This window comes from Pan paniscus, chromosome 7, assembly GCF_029289425.2.
Source record: "Pan paniscus chromosome 7, NHGRI_mPanPan1-v2.0_pri, whole genome shotgun sequence".
NCBI classification, from domain to species: Eukaryota; Metazoa; Chordata; class Mammalia; order Primates; family Hominidae; genus Pan; species Pan paniscus.
Window position 1 is genome coordinate 161465961 of NC_073256.2, and position 17586 is coordinate 161483546.

General features: G+C 59.4%; 2 protein-coding genes across 11 annotated transcripts; one reads left to right on the forward strand and one right to left on the reverse strand.

The window, feature by feature from the left end:
- Nucleotides 1-186: 186 nt before the first annotated feature.
- Nucleotides 187-14760, reverse strand: PARP10 (poly(ADP-ribose) polymerase family member 10). 9 transcript variants are annotated; one of them, XM_063606986.1, is made up of 12 exons: nucleotides 14330-14760; nucleotides 9334-9411; nucleotides 9031-9209; nucleotides 8697-8951; nucleotides 8388-8624; nucleotides 7439-8304; nucleotides 7105-7326; nucleotides 6903-6999; nucleotides 6062-6706; nucleotides 5827-5960; nucleotides 936-1110; nucleotides 187-859 (listed from the first exon to the last, which is right to left on the reverse strand). In XM_063606986.1, coding segments are annotated over exons 2-12 (3159 nt in total). In that variant the 5' UTR covers nucleotides 9336-9411; nucleotides 14330-14760; the 3' UTR covers nucleotides 187-512. The 9 variants fall into 9 exon arrangements, with proteins under 9 accessions (XP_063463056.1, XP_063463060.1, XP_063463062.1 ...); XM_063606990.1 differs by having other exon boundaries at nucleotides 9334-9414; nucleotides 14330-14719; XM_063606992.1 differs by having other exon boundaries at nucleotides 6930-6999; nucleotides 9334-9414; nucleotides 14330-14676.
- Nucleotides 13230-17139, forward strand: GRINA (glutamate ionotropic receptor NMDA type subunit associated protein 1). Of its 2 annotated transcripts, none has more exons than XM_055116067.2 (7): nucleotides 13230-13917; nucleotides 14924-15326; nucleotides 15416-15528; nucleotides 15602-15802; nucleotides 15969-16097; nucleotides 16189-16332; nucleotides 16416-17139. In XM_055116067.2, exons 2-7 carry the CDS (start codon nucleotides 14948-14950, stop codon nucleotides 16563-16565), a joined length of 1116 nt encoding a protein of 371 aa, XP_054972042.1. In that variant the 5' UTR covers nucleotides 13230-13917; nucleotides 14924-14947; the 3' UTR covers nucleotides 16566-17139. The 2 variants fall into 2 exon arrangements, with proteins under 2 accessions (XP_054972042.1, XP_054972044.1); XM_055116069.3 differs by having other exon boundaries at nucleotides 13773-14035.
- Nucleotides 17140-17586: the final 447 nt, after the last annotated feature.

Here is a 17586-nt window from a genome sequence, read left to right on the forward strand (position 1 = left end):
GCGCACGGGGCGGGCCGGTAGTCAAGGAGACGCTGTCTGCGCCGGCGTGCGCGACACGGGAACGTCGTGCGCTCGCCCCGGTGAGCTCCGGGCCCCGCCCCGCACCCCGACGCCTCCTCGGAAGCAGCAGATCCCGCCCCTGGGCCGCGGAGGTCCCCACTCCCCAAACAGAGGTCGCAGTCAGAGTTCCCGGGTCCCTTCCGCCTGGGTTCACGTTCACGTTTATTCAAACAACAGAGCCGACTCGGGCGAGGTCTGGGAGCGGCGGGCGGGCGGTGTCGCCTCCTGGGCTCTGCTGACCCCTGGTGGTGGGGTCGGCCCAGGCGGGGACCTAGCCCAGCCCCCCTCGGCCGCTGCTGACCGCCATCCCCCACACCGCCTTTTGGAGCCCGCAGAGGGAGGCAGGGGCGTCCCCGGGGACAGCTCAGGCGGCCACAGTTGGGGGCGGGGAGCATCAGCCTGTGCGGAGCCGGGAGCCTGGGAAGCAGGAGGCCAGAGGGTGGCCCCTTCGGTTAAGTGTCTGGGGAGCGGCCCGGGAGCCCAGAGGGGTCGTCGGGGGAAGCGCGGGGCACGTGCTCGCAGGTGATGAGGTGGGTGGGCAGCGCCTGGGTGTCGTGGAAGATGACGAAGATGCTGGGCTGGCAGATGCAGTCCACGGCGCTGTCGTAGCGCAGGAGCACGTGGCCAGGACCCCGCAGAGGGGGCGCCCGCAGACCGCGGCGGCCCTGCCCGTAGTCGCCAGTCAGCACCCGTGCCACGAACACCGCCTTATGGCCATCGGCGTTGGGGGGCGAGTAGCGGTCCTGCACCGACAGGGAGGCGCGCCTGGCGAAATACACGCCCTTCCCGTAGACCGTGGCTGCAGGGCGGGACGAGGCAAGGTCAGGGTGGTCGAGGTGCGCAGAGCCCCCGCCCCTGCCCGGCTCAGGCCTCACCGTTGCGGCCGCAGAAGCTGCGGTTGAAGCCGTGGGCGCAGATGTCAGGCACTGCCGGTGCCGTCGTGCCGTGGTACAGCACCTGCTCCACCGGGCGCCGCTCGCATCGCTGCAGCAGGCGCTCCCGGTACAGCTCATACTGCTGCTGCAGCAGCGGGTGCGACACGCGCTCCACCTGCGGGGAAGGCCCGGGCCAGGATTAAACACCCTCCCTACGCCCTGGGGCCGACGCAGGGCAGAGCTGAGCCTGGCAACCAGGAGCCCTCTGTTGGAGGAGTCCAGGGTTTGAGGGAGCCCTTGCAGCCCCCATCATGCTCTGTCCAGCAGCAGACGGTAACACCTCCGTGAAGCAAGTGACTTCAGGGGCTGCTGGGGAGGCCTGACCCCTCCCCCTCCCGTGGAGGTCTGCGGGCGGGCAAACCCCACCCTCTCAAGCGAGGCCTCTGCAGAGAAAAGCTGAGCCAGGGCCCTATGCTGCCTACAGGACTTGACTCCAACACCAGGAGATGCCACGGACCTCTCAGTGCTGAAAGACCCAGGTGGGAGAGAAGGCCTCAGGTGACCAACCTGACAGCCCTGGGAAACACTTTTAAAGAAATTTTAAATAGTTTCTTCAGAGGGTTGCAAAAGAACACCACGTCTATTAAACAAAACTAGCTGCTATGAAAAGGAACTAGTCTGAAAACCAGAGTGCTCCTGCATTCAGAAAGGGACGCTGAGCTAAATCTAGAGGGGGTGAGCCAAATGAGGAAGTGGTTCAAACTGAAGACCTAGCTAGTGTTCTAGATGGAGTTCAGGAACTGACGCAGAGTGAGAAGCTAACGGAAGAGAAAGGAACTCCAAGGGAGCAGGTGAGGGGGCCTGAGGTCTGAGCCCACATAGCAGGAGCTCCACTGGCCGGAGCTCCAGCACACACAGGGAAGACGCTTCCCTGAGCTGAAGGAACATCTTCAGATACACAAGATCCGTGAAATGCCAAGAAGGACAATGAGGAAAGACAACGCCCCTGGCACCCACGTGCCAGGAAACCTCAACCTTCAGAGTGAAAGAAAACCCTGCAAGTTTTTTTTCTTCTTCTTCTTTGAGAGGGAGTCTGGCTGTGTCGCCCAGGCTGGAGTGCAGTGCCACGATCTCGGCTCACTGCAAGCTCCGCCTCCCGGGTTCACGCCATTCTCCTGCCTCAGCCTCCTGAATAGCTGGGACTACAGGCGCCTGCCACCGCGCCCGGCTAATTTTTTTGTATTTTTAGTAGAGAAGGGGTTTCACTGTGTTAGCCAGGATGGTCTCGATCTCCTGACCTCGTGATCCGCCTGCCTCGGCCTCCCAAAGTGCTGGGATTACAGGCGTGAGCCACCGCACCTGGCCAACCCTGCAAGTTTACACACACACACAACAAGGTCAATATGCAAACCGGAAGAAGTCTCACCTTCTCACATTGGGTCTCTCATTACCGACACCAGATGCTAAGAAACCATGGGGGGATATTTTTTAACTTTCCAAGAAAAATATTCTTTTAAGAATGAAGAAAAACAGCAATGTCTTCAAATATCTGAGGAAAAACATATTTTGAACCTGAACACTATATCCAGCCAAACTAGTAATGAAGAATGAGGACAAATAAGGGCATATTAGGACACACGAGAACATGGAAGTTCATACCAACATCAAATTACAGTTGCAAAATACCTCTAATTGTAAAGGGCAATATAAATTTAAAAGTCGGCCGGGTGCAGTGGCTCACGCCTGTAATCCTGGCACTTTGGGAGGCCAAGGTGGGTGGATCACTTGAGGTCAGGAGTTCGAGACCAGCCTGACCAACATGGCAAAACCCCGTCTCGCCGGGCGCGGTGGCTCACGCCTGTAATCCCAACACTTTGGGAGGCAGAGGCGGGCGGATCACGAGGTCAGGAGATCGAGACCATTGTGAAACCCCATCTCTACTAAAAATACAAAATTTAGCCGGGCGCGGTGGCAGGCGCCTGTAGTCACAGCTACTCAGGAGGCTGAGGCAGGAGAATGGCGTGAACGCAGGAGGCGGAGCTTGCAGTGAGCCGACATCGTGCCACTGCACTCCAGCCTGAGTGACAGAGCAAGACTCCGTCTCAAAAAAAAAAAAAAAACCCGTCTCAGCCGGGTGCGGTGGCTCACGCCTGTAATCCCAGCACTTTGGGAGGCCAAGGCGGGCAGATCACGAGGTCAGGAGATTGAGACCATCCTGGCTAACATGGTGAAACCCCGTCTCTACTAAAAATACAAAAATAAGCCGGGCGTGGTGGCAGGCGCCTGTAGTCCCAGCTACTCAGGAGGCTGAGGCGGGAGAATGGCGTGAACCCGGGAGGCAGAGCTTGCAGTGAGCCGAGATCGCACCACTGCACTCCAGCCTGGGCTACTGAGCGAGATTCCGTCTCAAAAAAAAAAAAAAAAAAAAAAAAAAAAACAAACCATCTCTACTAAAAATACAAAAAGTAGCTGGGTGTGGTGGTGTGTGCCTGTAATCCCAGCTACTTGGGAGGCAGAGGCAGAATCACTTGAACCCAAGAGGTGGAGGTTGCAGTGAGCCGAGATCATGCCACTGCACTCTAGCCTGGGCAACAGAGAGAGACACTGTCTCAAAAAAATTATATATATAAATGTACATATTAATATATAAATGTATATATTTAAACATATATGTTCACATATACGTAAATTTAAAAGTCAAATATGTTTAGCACCCACTCAAGGAGATACTCCCACTAAACAAAAGAGTCTGTGCCAAAAGGTGACAAGCGGGGTACTGAGTAACCCGGGGGTCAAGAATGGCCTGGAAAAAATGAAGAAAGTCAAAAAAGAAAAGCCATTAGCCTTGAATCCTAGAACATCTTTTTCACAGAACAGAATTTTAATAACTAGGATTTCACTTCTCTTTCTATGGCTCAGTGGTAAATGTTTTTTCATTATTATAGTATGTCTACCAACCTATGGCCCACGCATGGAGGCTTTGTGATAGTTACAGAAACCTTTACTACATAATAAAAATAATGTAACTGACCAAATTGAGATGGAAGATGAGGGAGGAGGCAAAAGAGAGAGAAGCGAGGCCCATTCTCCTCATCTTCCATGCGGGAAGGCAAGAAACAATCTCTAAAGCTGTCAAGTGAAAAAAAAAAATTCAAGCATACCATTTAAAGTCATCAAGGTGCTCACCGGAAGAACCAAGTACGTATAATTAACAAAACCACCAGGATATGAGGTCAGTGCGTCTGGGTGGTGGTGATGCTGGTGGCGGTGAGCGGTGACGGTGTGTTGGTGAAGCTGACGGTGACAGTGGTGATGCTAATGGTGGTGATGATAGTGGCCATGGTGGTGGTGGTAGTGGTGGTGGTGATGGTGGTGCCGACAGTGAGTGGTGGTGAAGATGGTGGTGATGATGGTGGTGACGACAGTGAGTGGTGAAGGTGGTGGTGATGATGGTGGTGACGACAGTGAGTGGTGAAGGTGGTGGTGATGATGGTGGTGACGACAGTGAGTGGTGAAGGTGGTGGTGATGATGGTGGTGACGACAGTGAGTGGTGAAGGTGGTGGTGATGATGGTGGTGACGACAGTGAGTGGTGAAGGTGATGGTGATGGTGGTGGTGATGACAGTGAGTGGTGAGGGTCATGGTGATGGTGATGATGATGATGAGTGGGGATGATTATGGTGATGGTGGTGGTGATGGTGATTGTTGTGATGGTGATGGTGGTGATGACAGTGAGTGGTGAGGGTCATGGTAATGGTGATGATGATGATGATGAGGGGATGATTATGGTGATGGTGGTGGTGATGGTGACTGTTGTGATGGTGATGGTGGTGATGGTGATGATGGTGGTGACGACAGTGAGTGGTGAAGGTGATGGTGATGGTGGTGGTGATGACAGTGAGTGGTGAGGGTCATGGTGATGGTGTGATGGTGGTGGTGATGGTGATGGTGGTGATGGTGATGATGGTGGTGATGATGGTGGTGAGGGTCATGGTGATGGTGTGATGGTGGTGATGATGGTGGTGAGGTCTGGGGACAACCAGAGGTTCTTTTTGCATTTCTGACCAGCTCCTGGTGGAGGGTGATGCTGCTGGCCCCACGCACAACTTTGGGCATCAAGAGTTGAGAGTGCCCCGTGCAAGGCCGGGCGCGGTGGCTCACGCCTGTAATCCCAGCACTCTGGGAGGCCGAGGCAGGCGGATCACGAGGTCAGTAGATCGAGACCATCCTGGCTAACATGGTGAAACCCCGTCTCTACTAAAAATATTTTTTTAAAAATTAGCCGGGCGTGGTGGCGGGCGCCTGTAGTCCCAGCTACTTGGGAGGCTGAGGCAGGAGAATGGCGTGAACCCGGGAGGCGGAGCTTGCCGTGAGCCGAGATCGAGATCGTGCCACTGCACTCCAGCCCAGGAGACACAGCGAGATGCCGTCTCAAAAAAGAGAGTGCCCCGCGCAGTGTCATCAGCACAGTGACCGCAGCGAGCCCGGGCCTTTCTGTGGAGGCAGAAGAGCGCCCAGAACAGCACAAGGGACGCATCTGTGGAGCGAGTAATCCTCAAAATGACCACAAGATGGCATCACCGCCCCATGCTCCAAATAAGGAAACTGAGGCCTGGAGCTGGTCCCATAGTCCCTGCTGACCCAGCCACGAGTGGCAGAGTGGGGCCCCTCACTCAGGCCTATCAGATCCCAAGGCCCCCACTCTGTTCCCTCCTGTTTCCCTACCCACTTTGGGAACGCCCTCTGGGCAGAGAACAGGGCTGGGAGCCTGTCAGCTCCTGGTCAGCTGACCTTGATGTAGGCGAGAGGGACAGGCCACAGACTTGGCAAGGCGCTAATGGTGCAAGAGCCCAGGACGCCATGAGGCCAGAGAGACAGGGCATGGACTCACACGAACGACACGGATGCTGCTGCGGGCAGCGTCCAGGGTGTCGTAGAAGGCCCGCACCACCTCCTGGAACTCCCCGGTGTTCCCTGCCAGACGCTCCAGCTTGTTCCAGGGCCCCTTCAGCGTCTGCCCCGCCACTGATGCATGGGGAAAAGCGGGGGGTCAGAGCCATGCCTGGGGCACTAGCCCCTGCTAACCAGCCCACCCCACCGTCCCTCAGTCCAGGAGGTAGACTCACAGGTAGGGCCTGAAGCTGCCAAGGGAAAGGCCAAACTCTGATCCCAGGGGCCAGCCAGAAGTGCCACCAAGTGGCGGGCAGCACGGGCAGGGTGGGCCCCGAAGCCACGGAGGATGGTACAGTCACCACGCAGGGCAACACTCACACCATGGCACCGCTCCAGGCGAGCACGCAGCTCTGCAGGCAGTGTGCGGCGCCAGGGCCCCACCGTCTCCTCCTGGACGTGGACCTCCAAGGCAGCCCTGAGCGCCCGGTCCAGCTCCTCCACATCCTGCTCAAAGGCCGAGTGCACCACCAGCTGGGCCTTGCCATCAGTCCCCCCATCTGGGGGCTCTTCTGCCTCCAGCGGGGGCTGGTCCAGCAGGGAGAGGGCCAGGGCTTGCCGCAGGGCAGCAGCCTCCTCCTGCTCAGCCGCCTGATCTTGAGGCTGCAGTGACCGGTGAAGGGCCAGCTGCAGAGCGGCCTCCTCCTCCAGCCACCTGGGTGCCACAGTGCTGGGGGCCACAGGCTCCTCCTCCTCATGCCCTGGGGTCGCCTCCTCCTCTGGCTGCTCCTGAGGCCCTTCCTCCTCCAGCTCCCGAGGCAGCCGGTCCTCCCCGTCTAGGTCTAGGCCCTCCAGGGTGGCCAGCAGTTCTCGGACCTCCTCTGGGGGCAGGGAGAGGCCACTGGGTCAGGGGCTGGACCCAGGAGGAGTTGGAATGGGTGAAAGATGGGGAGCAAGTTTTTAGGGTACAGGGTGGGCCTAAGATGGGTCAGTAGACAGATGGGAGCACAGAGCAGGGCAGGGGGTGAGGTCAAGTGAGGGCCACAGGATGTGCTGAGGGCTCCCAGGGAGCCCTACCCAGGCTCACGTCCTCCTGGTCACCACCTGTACTGTCTGGGGTCCACAGGGTGTGGGCGTTGCCAGGGAGCACTGGGAGGGCCTCGGTAGGGTCCACCTGTAGGGAGAGGATGTCAGGACCACTAGCCTCTGGGCAAGGGCAGAGGAGGCCTGGGGCAGAGGCGTGAGAAAGGGGAGGGCAGGGGTGGGACTCCATCTCTACCTCTTCAAGGCCTGTGTCCAACGTGGCTGTGGCCAGGCGCTCTGTCCCAAAGACACACTGGAACTGAGCCTCCAGCCCCTGGAGAAGGTGCTGCCCTTCTGGGCCCAGGAGAAACCTGGCGCTGCCCGGGTGCTCCAGGCACAACACATGGCAGCTAATGCTGCCCAGCAGGCTCCGCAGAAACTCCTCAGCCGCCTGGCAGGAAGCCTGGGCTCCACAGAGCTGCAGGGCCATTGCAGAGATGGAGTTTGCAGGTTTGGAGCACAGGAAAGGTACTTTGAGTCCCCAGTAGGAGGAGGGGGCTGAAGGTGAGGAGTCCTGAGGGGTCACTCACCCGAAAGCCAGTCATATCCGGTCCTTCAAGTGGGAAGAGAGCGACGTCTCCCAGGCCCGCCAGAAGGTCCTCATGGTAGAGCTGCAGGAAGCGCATCGCCCCTGGCTCCATCAACAGCACCATTTCCACCAGGCCCTCCTGCCCCGCCAGCTTCACACATCCTGGGCTCACAGGCCCTGCCTTCTCCAGAGACCCCATGGTGATCTCCATGGGACCCACCAGCCCCTCTTGCTCTGGTGAGTCCATGGCAATTTCCACCAGGCCCTCCTGCCCCGGCAACCCCTTAGAGGTCTCCACTGGGCCTGCAGACCCCACAGGCCCCAGGCTCATGGGCCCCTCCTGTTCCTGCAACCCCACAGGCCTCAGGCTTACCAGCCCCTCCTGTTCCAGAGACCCCATGGGCATCGAGCTGACTGGCTCTGCCTGTCCCACAGACCCCATGGGACCTGTCCTCAGAGAGGCCCCTGACTGCCCTGGTTCCTCGCCAGAGCCCGTTGTCATAATCCCTGTACCCTGCACCATGGGACCTGTCCTCAGAGAGGCCCCTGACTGCCCTGGTTCCTCGCCAGAGCCCGTTGTCATAATCCCTGTACCCTGCACCATGGGACCTATCCTCAGAGAGGACCCTGACTGCCCTGGTTCCTCGCCAGAGCCCATTGTCACAGTCCCTGCACCCTGCAGAGCCGTCACCAACCCTCCGGTCCTCAGGAGAGCATGCTTGGTAGCCCTAGGCCCCTGGGTGGACGGGTGGTCCCCTCCACTGGTGTTCTCAGCCAGCTCCTCGGGCTCCAGGACGTCGTAGTGGGGGACAAGGCTCAGCTCTGAGCCCTGCAACCGGTGCTCCTGCTGCAACACTCGTTCTGCCACTTGGAGGAAGGGAAAGGACAGAAAGCCTGTCAGATTTCTGCAGGAGAGGGACGGTCGGCTCGGTCTGCCCAGCCCCACTCACCTTGCCACTGCTGGAAGGAGGCAACAGTGCCCAGGGGCCCGGGTAGGCGTTGCAGGTCCTCCAGGGGCCCCCCACCACTGCGGCGCTCATTCTCCAGGTACAACTCCAGCAACAGCAGGTCCACAGAGGCACCATCCCCCACCACACGCACCGCTCGGGCCTGGGGAACCCGGGCCAGGGACACCAAGGTCCCCTCCAGGCCCAGATTCTGGGCCTGCTCCTCCAGGACACGGACATCTGTGGGGTATGTGCAGGTCAGCTCAGGGAATCTCCCCTAGCCAGCACCTCAACCCCAACCCTGCCTCTCACCTGCCTCAGAAAGGGGCTTGGGCAACTGGACCAGAGCCCGGTCTGGCCGGGGGCTGGCCAAGGCACAGCAAGGCTGTACTGGGAGCCCCGAGGCACGCAGCAAGGCCTGAACATGCTGCTCCAAGCGCTGGGGTGTGGTGCCAGGGGGCAGTCCTTGGAGCAGCAGGCGTGCAGGGGCTCGTGGTGGAGCTGGCCGCAGGCTCAGCTGGGCACCATGTAGTTCGTGATCTGCCTGGGCCAAGACCCTCTCGGCGTCTGTGGGCAGGGGCGGGGCAGGACGTCAGGCATTAGAATATCAGGGCACCCAGGCTGTCCCTTCAGCCAGCCCTCTCACCTGCAGCCTCTCTGAAGGTAAGGACGCCCCCACAGCCCAGTCTCTGCCAGCTCAACACAGGTCCCCCTCCAGAGCGTCGGCGGTTTTCAAAGTAGAGAGTGAGCAGCTCGTCGGGCACGGCAGGGGGCAGTCCACGGACCTCAACTGCCACCCCTGCCTCTGCCTCCGCCATTGCAACCCTGGGACGGGGCATCAGGTGGGTAGGGAAACAGCCCATTCCACCCCTCCTGCCCCTCCCCAGGCCCCTCCGAGGTGTGTCCTCAATGCTCCCCCATTATGGGTGGCCCCACACACAGCACTTACATTCCCCGCGGCCGCTAGGCAGCCTCAGGCCATGAGCTCAGCCAGGACTCCTGTGCCTGCCCCTCAGCAAGCCTAACCCTGCTGGGAGCAGGAAAACAAAAGTGAAACTGAAAGACGGAAGGAGGGAGGGAGCAGCTGGGCCCTGGGCGCTGAGGCCTGGGTACTGGGGCTCAGATGCTTCCTCTCCTGCTGCAGCCTCAACCCCCAGCTGACCAGGAGGTATTGGCCAGGCTGGACCCCTCAGGACCCTCCAGCCAACCCAGCCCAGCCCACCGGTCCTACCTGGCCCACTCCAGCCCCTGGTTGGCAGGGTAGACAGGAGTGTCCTCTGGTGGCCCTCCACTCCCCTGGCCTCCATGGCCCGAAAATGGCCAATCACCCGCCCCACTAAACCCACCAAGGGGCCTGAGTCACTGCCCCTCACTCAGGATCTCCAAGCCTCTGTGTCCATGACACCCTCTGCACACAAAGTGCTGGGTCTCCAGGCCCGCCCCCGGCCAAGGCTGGCCTTCAACGCCCCCAGCAACCTTCTCAACCCTGCTCCTGGTCCCTCACACCTGCCAGGTGCTGAGCATGGGCGGTTCCCCACCCTTGGTCTCCAAGAATGTGCATTGCAGCACAGCCTTCCTCCCGCCTCAGGTCTTGCCTGCCCATTCCTGCAGCTTTCTGTCCTGCCTGCACCTCCCCATCTCACACCATCATTGGCATCGTCACAAGTAACCTCAGAAGGTGACAAGGTAATGGCTCCACTGCATTCCTTGCTGCTGCTAATCCTCACCACAGAAAGGGAAACGGAGGTGCAGACAGGCCCATAGCAGCACCAGGCCTCAAACCTGGGCGGTGCCTTCAGAGTCCACACTCCCACTCGCCACAGATCTCCCACATCACCCAAGCTCCGTTTGCTTCCAGCCTTTCAAAGAGCTGTGGCCACTACCGCTCTCCATCTCCTACTTCCCACTCACCCCTCAGCCCACCAAAACCCAGCCCCACCCCTGCTGTTCCTCCCTCCAGGGAGCTGAGGACCCTGGCCAGCCTGCACTCCTAGCCCTGCACATGCCACACCTCTGCTGCCCCGACCCTGGTCCCAGCCTCCAGCATCTCTCGCTAGGTAGCTAGGCTAACCTCTTAACTAGTCTCTGTCTGCCACTCCCATGGTGGGTCCTCAACAGAGGTGTCAGGGTGAGCCTTGTAAAATGACACCAGCAGCTGCTACAGCTCCCAGCATCGGCAACAGTAGAAACCAAAGTCCTGGGGGCCGGGCGCAGTGGCTCATGCCTGTAATCCCAGCACTTTGGGAGACTGAGGCAGGTGGATCACGAGGTCAGGAGTTTGAGATCAGCCTGGCCAACATGGTAAAACCCTGTCTCTACTAAAAATATAAAAATTAGCCGGGCATGGTGGCAGGTGCCTATAATCTCAGCTACTCAGGAGGCTGAGTCAGGAGAATAGCTTGAACCTGGGAGATGGAGGTTGCAGTGAGCTGAGATCGTGCCATTGCACTCCAACCAAGGTGATAGAGTGAGACTCTGTCTAAAAAAAAAAAAAACCCAAAGTCCTTTTGAGGACCTGCCCCCTGCCCAGCTGCACCTGACCAGACCTCAGTCCCTTCTCTGGCCCCATGCCCCCTGCACACCCTGATGCTCAGAGGGCTCCAGGCTCTCAGCTCTTCCTGCAGAGCTACAGGCCACTCCTGCCTCAGTGGCCTGGGACTGGCCTTTCCCTCTGCTTGGCCCTACCTTCCCCACAAACCCCCATAGCCACCCCTCTGGCATGATCTCCCTTACTCTGCCTTTTTTTTTTTTTTTTTCTGAGACGGAGTTTCGCCCTTTCACCCAGGCTGGAGTGAAGTGCCGTGATCTCGGCTCACTGCAACGTCCACCCACTGGGTTCAAGTGATTCTCCTGACTCAGCCTCCCGAGCAGCTGGGATTATAGGCGCCTGTCCCCATGCCCAGCAAATTTTTGTATTTTTAGTAGAGATGGGTTTTCGCCATGTTGACCAGGCTGTTCTCGAACTCCTGACCTCAGGTGATCCACCCACCTTGGACTCCCAAAGTACTAGGATTACAAGCATGAGCCACCGTGCCCAGCCCCTTACTCTGTTTTTAAGGCAGATTTAACATAAATCTAAAAACACTTAGGGACTCTGCCTACATGACCCCTCCTGAAGCCCTTTACTCAACTTTGTACTCAGCATTTTACTTTATTTATTTAATTTTTAAAAATTTATTTATTTTGGCCAGGCACAGTGGCTTACCCTGTAATCCTAGCACTTTGGGAGGCCAAGGCAGGCGGATCACGAGGTCAGGAGATTGAGACCATTCTGGCTAACACGGTGAAACTCTGTCTCTACTAAAAATACAAAAAATTACCCAGGCATGGTGGAGGACGCCTGTAGTCCCAGCTACTTGAGGATGAGGCAGGAGAATGATGTGAACCCGGGAGGCGGAGTTTGCAGTGAGCCGAGATCATCCCACTGCACTCCAGCCTGGGCAACAGAGCAAGACTCCATCTCAAAAAAAAAAAAAGTATTTATTTTCTTTGAGACGGAATCTCCCTCTGCTGGAGTCCAGGCTGGAGTGCAGTGGTGCAATCTTGGCTCACTGCAACCTCTGCCTCCCGGGTTCAAGGGATTCTCCTGCCTAAGCCTCCCAAGTAGCTGGGATTACAGGCACGCACCACCATGCCCAGCTAATTTTTGTATTTTTAGCAGAGACAGGGTTTCACCCTATTGGGCAGACTGGTCTCAAACTCCTGACCTCAGATGATCCACGTGCCTCAGCCTCCCAAAGTGCTGGGATTACTGGTGCCAGCCACCATACCCAGCTATTTTATTTTTATTTACTTATTTATTTATTTTTTGAGACAGAGTCACACTCTGTTACGCAGGCTGGAGTGCGGTGGCACGATCTCAGCTCACTGTAACCTCTGCCTCCCAGGTTCAAGCCATTCTCCTGCCTCAGCCTCCCCAGTAGCTGGGATTACAGGTGCACACCACCACGCCCAGCTAATTTTTTTTTTTTTTTGTATTTTTAGTAGAGACGGGGTTTCACCGTGTTAGCCAGGATGGTCTCCATCTCCTGACCTTGTGATCCACCCGCCTTGGCCTCCCAAAGTGCTGGGATTACAGGCGTAAGCCACCGCGCCCAGCAAGCATTTTATTTTTCTTAAAGGTCTCTCAAATTTTGTGAGCTTCTGCTTCTACAAAGGTAGAAGTTACCTTCTACAAGGGTAAATCCATCCCTGCTTTTTCCACGTTTTCTCTAATGGAACTCATCACAGGTTATCCATTACGCCGACCCTGGCTGCAGAGGGCCTGCCACAGGCACCACTCACACCACAAGCAGACTGGTACAGTTTCGGGAATTTCTGTGGACTGGTTGTCCAGCTGGGGGTAAACTTGAAACCAGCCCCGGTGGAGTATTCACACCACGCGCATGTGCAAAACATGCACCCCAGGCTTCCCCTCACTAGGTCCGGCTGCTAAACACTGCGCCAGCGCACCATAGGTGCAGGACTCAGAGCGGCCTGGGAGAGGCCGGCCCTCCAAGGGCGGGAGGGCAGGTGGGGTCTGGGCCCCGGGTGGGAAGGCTGGCAGCAGGATGTACCCGGCCTGTGTCAGTCACTGCTCCCCCAAGAGGACTTGGGAGCTAAGCAGGGAGGTGGCCTGGCCTCCAGTCCTGCTGTATCCCCAAGCCTCAGCCCCTCGCAGCTTGTGAGGACGTTAGGCAGACAAGCGAGCGTTCAGGGTCTCTAGTGTGAAAACAAGACATCGTATTTGTTAGTACAAAAGGGTGACTGTGGTCAAGAATAATTGTACATTTTAAAACAACTCCAAGAGTATAACTGGATTGTTTGTAACATGAAGGACAAATGCCTGAGCTGATGGATACCCCATTTACCTTGATGTGATTATTATCCATGGCATGCCTGTATCAAAACATCCCATGTAGCCCGTAAATATACACCTACTATGTATCCACAAGAATTAAAAAAATAAAAAAGGGTCTCTAGTAGCAGGCCTGGCAGAGTTTGGGCTGACAGAGCAAATGGGGCAATTAAACCACGAGGCCTCGATTTGGGAACTAAAGGATTAGGCTTCTTGATTTGGGATAGACCTGGATGAAAAGAAGTGAACGTCGGGTTTTAAGGCCGAGAACGGACGGTCAGTCCCTGGCAGCTTCAGCAAATCCCGCATTTAGGAATAAATTTCTTAACTACCGAACGGCCAGTCAAATTGGCCAGACCAGACTTCTGCCTCCAGGGGTCTTCAGCGCCCACCGCCCGACCCCACCCCTCGGCAGACAGTGAGAGGCGGGCCTCTGGCCGGAGCGAAGAGGAACACGCAAGGCGGCGCAGCGGGTGGGGTCCGCGGAAGCCCCGCCCACCTGCCCCGCCCACCCCGAAGCTCGCCCTGCCCCGCCCCCTGCCCCGCCCCGTCACAAGGCCCCGCTGCGTCTTCCGAGCCGCAGGCGCAGGCCCAGCCGAGCGGCCGCCGAGCGGGTGCGGGTGCGGGCGCATCGGCCATCACCGCGCGGCCGCGCAGCGGACACCGTGCGTACCGGCCTGCGGCGCCCGGCCACCGGTGAGTCCCCGGCCCGAGCCCAGGAGCGCCTCCGACCCGCTGCGCCGCGCGGCCGGCCGCCCCCGCCCCCGCCCCCGCCCCCACGCGGATCTTGCGCATCCGAGCGTGGCCGCCTCGGGTCAGTAAGTTGGTCCGGCCGGGGCGCGCGGCAGCTCGCGGCCAGAGGTGGCGGCGGTGGTGGGGGCGGGGAGCCGCGGCGGCCTGGAGCCGGAGGGAGGGGGCGGCGCGCTGCGGCGACTACTGGACCCGTGACCCTGTGCGCCCCCGGCCCGCGGAGGGCCCATCCGCTCTCGGTGCCAGTGCCACGGCCGCAGCCCCTACCCGCCTCGCCCCACGCCCGCTTTGTTCCCCGCACGCCCCGTGGTCGCTTCCATCCCCCACACACCCCCGCACCCCGCTGTTCCCGGCGTACCCCACTGGCAGGCACCGGCAGCCGATCCAGGCCCGATCCCCCCACCCCGGAGCCAGGGGCCGTTGGGCCCTGTTGTTGGGCTCGCGGGGGTGGGGGGGCTCGGGCCTTTGTTGGTCACAGATGGCCCGGGGATTTCCTGGGATAGAAATAGCCGCCGGCTCCGGCCCCTTAAAGCTGCTTAAGGGGCGGGATGCGGAGGGGAGGGTCCGGGCACACCCCACACGTCCCCGAACGAGACCCCAGCCTCCGCGCTGAGCTCCCACCCGGGAGACGCCGGCAGCGGCGCAGGCCTCCGGTTGCTTGTGAGAAACGACCCAAGCCCCAAATCCCGAGGCTGGCGGTCGTCCCCTCGCCCGGCCCCTCCCCCACCCTAAAGGCGGCCTAGAGCCCTGGGAAGGACCCACGGCGCCGCCCGTCCGGTCCTCACGCGCTTCTCCGGGCCCAGGCTCCGGGGCTCCCCACAGCCCGGGGCAAAGGTCACGGTCTTCCCTTGCTTCCCCCTGGGTTCCCAGAAGCAGGTGGAGTTGCGCAGGGCTGGGTCCCGACACTGTCGTCAAGCCAACTGTTCCACTGTTCCTTGTCTGTCTTCTCTAGGGGCGGACCGCGGAACCCGAGGCCATGTCCCATGAAAAGAGTTTTTTGGTGTCTGGGGACAACTATCCTCCCCCCAACCCTGGATATCCGGGGGGGCCCCAGCCACCCATGCCCCCCTATGCTCAGCCTCCCTACCCTGGGGCCCCTTACCCACAGCCCCCTTTCCAGCCCTCCCCCTACGGTCAGCCAGGGTACCCCCATGGCCCCAGCCCCTACCCCCAAGGGGGCTACCCACAGGGTCCCTACCCCCAAGGGGGCTACCCACAGGGCCCCTACCCACAAGAGGGCTACCCACAGGGCCCCTATCCCCAAGGGGGCTACCCCCAGGGGCCATATCCCCAGAGCCCCTTCCCCCCCAACCCCTATGGACAGCCACAGGTCTTCCCAGGACAAGACCCTGACTGTGAGTCTCAGGAAGGGAGGGGTGGGGTGGCCGGGAGGGCAGGGGGAGGTGCTTGTGAGTGGCACTGACCCAGCCTGTCTGCTTCTCAGCACCCCAGCATGGAAACTACCAGGAGGAGGGTCCCCCATCCTACTATGACAACCAGGACTTCCCTGCCACCAACTGGGATGACAAGAGCATCCGACAGGCCTTCATCCGCAAGGTGGGTAGGGGCATCTCCAAGGCGGTGCGGGGTGTGGCTCCCAGCAGATGACTCTGAGCGGCTCCTTCCCCAGGTGTTCCTAGTGCTGACCTTGCAGCTGTCGGTGACCCTGTCCACGGTGTCTGTGTTCACTTTTGTTGCGGAGGTGAAGGGCTTTGTCCGGGAGAATGTCTGGACCTACTATGTCTCCTATGCTGTCTTCTTCATCTCTCTCATCGTCCTCAGCTGTTGTGGGGACTTCCGGCGAAAGCACCCCTGGAACCTTGTTGCACTGGTAACCCCCAAACCTGAGCCTCTGTGCCTGGGTCCGGCCATGCAGTCCCACACGCCCACTCTTCCGGGCCTGGTCACCGTGGTTCTCCTTGTGCTCATGAGGCAGGGGCGGGCAGGGGTGGCATGGGGGCACACACCCAAGGTCAGCCTGTGTCTCCCAACCACAGTCGGTCCTGACCGCCAGCCTGTCGTACATGGTGGGGATGATCGCCAGCTTCTACAACACCGAGGCAGTCATCATGGCCGTGGGCATCACCACAGCCGTCTGCTTCACCGTCGTCATCTTCTCCATGCAGGTGAGGGGCCTCCCGTGGCTGGGCTGTGGCCGCAGGGGCTGAGCAGCTTTCCCAGGCCCAGCCCCATGGCCCGTTCTTCTCCCACCTGCAGACCCGCTACGACTTCACCTCATGCATGGGCGTGCTCCTGGTGAGCATGGTGGTGCTCTTCATCTTCGCCATTCTCTGCATCTTCATCCGGAACCGCATCCTGGAGATCGTGTACGCCTCACTGGGCGCTCTGCTCTTCACCTGCGTGAGTGAGGGGTGACCTTGGCCGGGGGCGGGATGCTGGGCAGGCAGGCTTGTCCCTCAACACCACTGTGCTGTCACCTCCAGTTCCTCGCAGTGGACACCCAGCTGCTGCTGGGGAACAAGCAGCTGTCCCTGAGCCCAGAAGAGTATGTGTTTGCTGCGCTGAACCTGTACACAGACATCATCAACATCTTCCTGTACATCCTCACCATCATTGGCCGCGCCAAGGAGTAGCCGAGCTCCAGCTCGCTGTGCCCGCTCAGGTGGCACGGCTGGCCTGGACCCTGCCCCTGGCACGGCAGTGCCAGCTGTACTTCCCCTCTCTCTTGTCCCCAGGCACAGCCTGGGGAAAAGGATGCCTCTCTCCAACCCTCCTGTATGTACACTGCAGATACTTCCATTTGGACCCGCTGTGGCCACAGCATGGCCCCTTTAGTCCTCCCGCCCCCGCCAAGGGGCACCAAGGCCACGTTTCCGTGCCACCTCCTGTCTACTCATTGTTGCATGAGCCCTGTCTGCCAGCCCACCCCAGGGACTGGGGGCAGCACCAGGTCCCGGGGAGAGGGATTGAGCCAAGAGGTGAGGGTGCACGTCTTCCCTCCTGTCCCAGCTCCCCAGCCTGGCGTAGAGCACCCCTCCCCTCCCCCCCCCCACCCTGGAGTGCTGCCCTCTGGGGACATGCGGAGTGGGGGTCTTATCCCTGTGCTGAGCCCTGAGGGCAGAGAGGATGGCATGTTTCAGGGGAGGGGGAAGCCTTCATCTCAATTTGCTGTCAGTGAAATTCCAATAAATGGGATTTGCTCTCTGCCTTCCCCTGGTCACTCTTCTCCCTGCCACTTTCAACATGAAGTTGGGAGGGGCTCCAGGCCCTCCCTGCTGATGGAGACACAGGACCAGAAATGAATAGTGGAGATTAATACAGTGCCAAGCCTCTGCCCACACACAGCTACATCATAAGGTGTGTGTTGGGTTCCCAACTGATGGACAGAGACCCTGGGGTGCCCAGAGTGAGTTAAGCCTGTGCTGGGGTACCCCGATGGTAAGTGGCCTGGCTGTGTCTACCAGGTGCTCCCTGGAGATGGCACGGTATAGCCGCCTCACTCTTCTGTCGCCTGGGCCAGCGGTACAGGTCATTGGCCTGCCCCAGGGCGGCCTGCCCCAGGGCAGCCAGCCATGCTCCTTGGGCGCTCCTTGGGCCTCCCCAGCTCTGTGCAGTCCATCTGTGTGGGCACCCTGATATTCCACCCAGGCCTGC

Excerpts from the sequence above, each read along its gene's own strand:
- PARP10 (XM_055116062.2), bottom strand. The coding sequence starts at position 9,247 with ATGGGCTGTTTCCCTACCCACCTGATGCCCCGTCCCAGGGTTGCAATG. Across the intron at positions 8,952-9,030 it reads TACCTTCAGAGAGGCTGCAG|ACGCCGAGAGGGTCTTGGCC; the intron begins GTGAGAGGGCTG and ends CCCTGCCCACAG. Across the intron at positions 860-935 it reads CAGCTTCTGCGGCCGCAACG|CCACGGTCTACGGGAAGGGC; the intron begins GTGAGGCCTGAG and ends CCCGCCCTGCAG.
- GRINA (XM_055116067.2), top strand. The coding sequence starts at position 14,948 with ATGTCCCATGAAAAGAGTTTTTTGGTGTCTGGGGACAACTATCCTCCC. Across the intron at positions 15,327-15,415 it reads CCCAGGACAAGACCCTGACT|CACCCCAGCATGGAAACTAC; the intron begins GTGAGTCTCAGG and ends TCTGCTTCTCAG. Across the intron at positions 15,803-15,968 it reads CCTGGAACCTTGTTGCACTG|TCGGTCCTGACCGCCAGCCT; the intron begins GTAACCCCCAAA and ends TCCCAACCACAG.